Here is a 1,863-nt window from a genome sequence, read left to right as displayed (position 1 = left end):
TTCCATGTCGGCCTCGTGTGGCCGAACCGTCTGATAGAGAACTGTAGCGGATACGACCGTTATCGTCCTCGTGTGGCTGGGGCCTAAGGGTTATTGGGATTTGGCCATTGTTTGCAAAGTGCATGCATCAGTAAATGGGATCAGTAATGTCAAGAATCTGATCATTGGAGCTGATTCTAAAGGAGGAACTATGACATGTTCTTCCCTGAGATGGAGTGGATTCAGTGCCCCTTGACTTATGTGAACTCTGGTATTAGTGATCACTAGGCAGACATGATTCAATGCCTCTTGATTGTTGAAGTCTTCTCAAGTAATTACGTCACCACTGACGATTTCTACAAAGATATTAAGACTTTTCGGCTTTTTACCAAACGCACAATGTAGTATTCTGTGTTGTTGCACTTTTTAAAGTCACGTCTGCTGCTCCTCAGGTTTGCCTCCAGATGGCAACGTGGAGGAGATTAAGCGAGTGTGGCAGAAAGCCAAAGACCACTCTCCCAAGCCCATGACCATCCTGGCTGCTCTCTTCCGCCGCCCGGAGGAGGTGGAGAGGATGGACCTCCGGCTGAAGGTATCCAAGGAGGAAAAGACCCTGGCTCTGTTCCTGGTCAAATACAGACGGGAGCTGTGCAAGAGCAGAGAGGAGCCGGACAGCCTGAAACCCTTCACTGACTTCATCATCGACGTGAGTTTAAGCCTCCTCTGTAGAAACATGTGTGAGATTTATGGTTTGGACACTTAACAGAACAATGTAGTCATTGATTGGTATACCATATTCTTATCAGGCACAATTTTTCATCAGCTTAGTGATGTGCCAGTTGATGAAGTGACTAAGCAATAGCATATTAATTAGAGGGCTTTATGTCCTCTAATAATTAGCTTGAAATGCAAGGAGAAATCACAAACACGTCTGTCTATCACACTTAATACAGATCAAAGTACAGACGTGTAAAATATAAATACTAGCACAACTATAATGTTACAATTCATTGAATCTAACATTTCACAATACAGTCAGAGCAATGCTGCTCAACATCCATTTTCCTGCACCATGGAAAAAATAGTGGAAGTCAGTGCACGTCTTAAACTCAGCTGGAAGCATGTTTCGATGTTCGATGGCCGTTAAAGAAAAGGCAGCTTGTGTAAAACTAACAGGTTCCAGATTAAATGCGCATGTTTTCCTCGCCAGCTATGATGTCACCTGTACAAAGCACGTTTGAGTTTGAACTGTCTGACTTAACATTGGGACATTGCGCTCTTGGGAAATGTGTTCAGCTCTCCCCAGGGGACACATATAATCAAGTCACTTAATCAGCCACTGAACCACACATGAACATAATTGTAACTCCGGCCCACTTTGAATGCAGGAAACACACCTCGGTAACTCGCTTCCTTCATCTTGCTGGACAGTTTCCTCCTCCATCCATCGCCCACTTCTGAATGAAAAGTGGGTTTTTAAATATCTACACGCCGTTTGCTTTGCTTTGTGTTAGAAGTGGGGGGGAAAAGGAGATGTCACACATTTCTGTGAAACAATGAGGAATATTTTGTTCAGAATAGTACGACAGTTGTGTCAGCTGCTGTCAATCAAATCCAATCAAACACGCCCACAAAGTCCTGATGAAACAAATCAGAGGAGTCTTGAACTCTAAATAAATAATTACCAACTTCCCCCTTTTTTAATAGTGCTTATAATTTGATAGGAAGTACTTTAAATCTGACGGGGGGCTTTAATTATACAGTTTTTCATCAATATATTAGAGCTCTCAGATATACAGGTATACAGAACATGTCTCTGAAGTGTTTGGCTCCAAACACCAAACAGATCATTGCAGCATTACCCATAATCCCCTCTGTTTCAGT

General features: G+C 42.8%; 1 protein-coding gene across 1 annotated transcript in view; it reads left to right on the top strand.

Annotated features, from left to right (window-relative positions):
* The window catches only part of trnt1 (tRNA nucleotidyl transferase, CCA-adding, 1), a 10,445-nt gene that overhangs the window by 5,982 nt on the left and 2,600 nt on the right, over positions 1 to 1,863 (top strand). Inside the window, 1 exon segment of the mRNA XM_010779396.1 lies at positions 432 to 685. Within this exon segment, the coding sequence (XP_010777698.1) occupies positions 432 to 685 (254 nt within the window).

This window comes from Notothenia coriiceps, unplaced genomic scaffold, assembly GCF_000735185.1.
Source record: "Notothenia coriiceps isolate Sejong01 unplaced genomic scaffold, NC01 NC01_scaffold00020190, whole genome shotgun sequence".
NCBI lineage: Eukaryota > Metazoa > Chordata > Actinopteri > Perciformes > Nototheniidae > Notothenia > Notothenia coriiceps.
The sequence above is the reverse complement of the archived record's forward strand: the minus strand, read 5'-3'. Positions and strand labels throughout refer to the sequence as shown.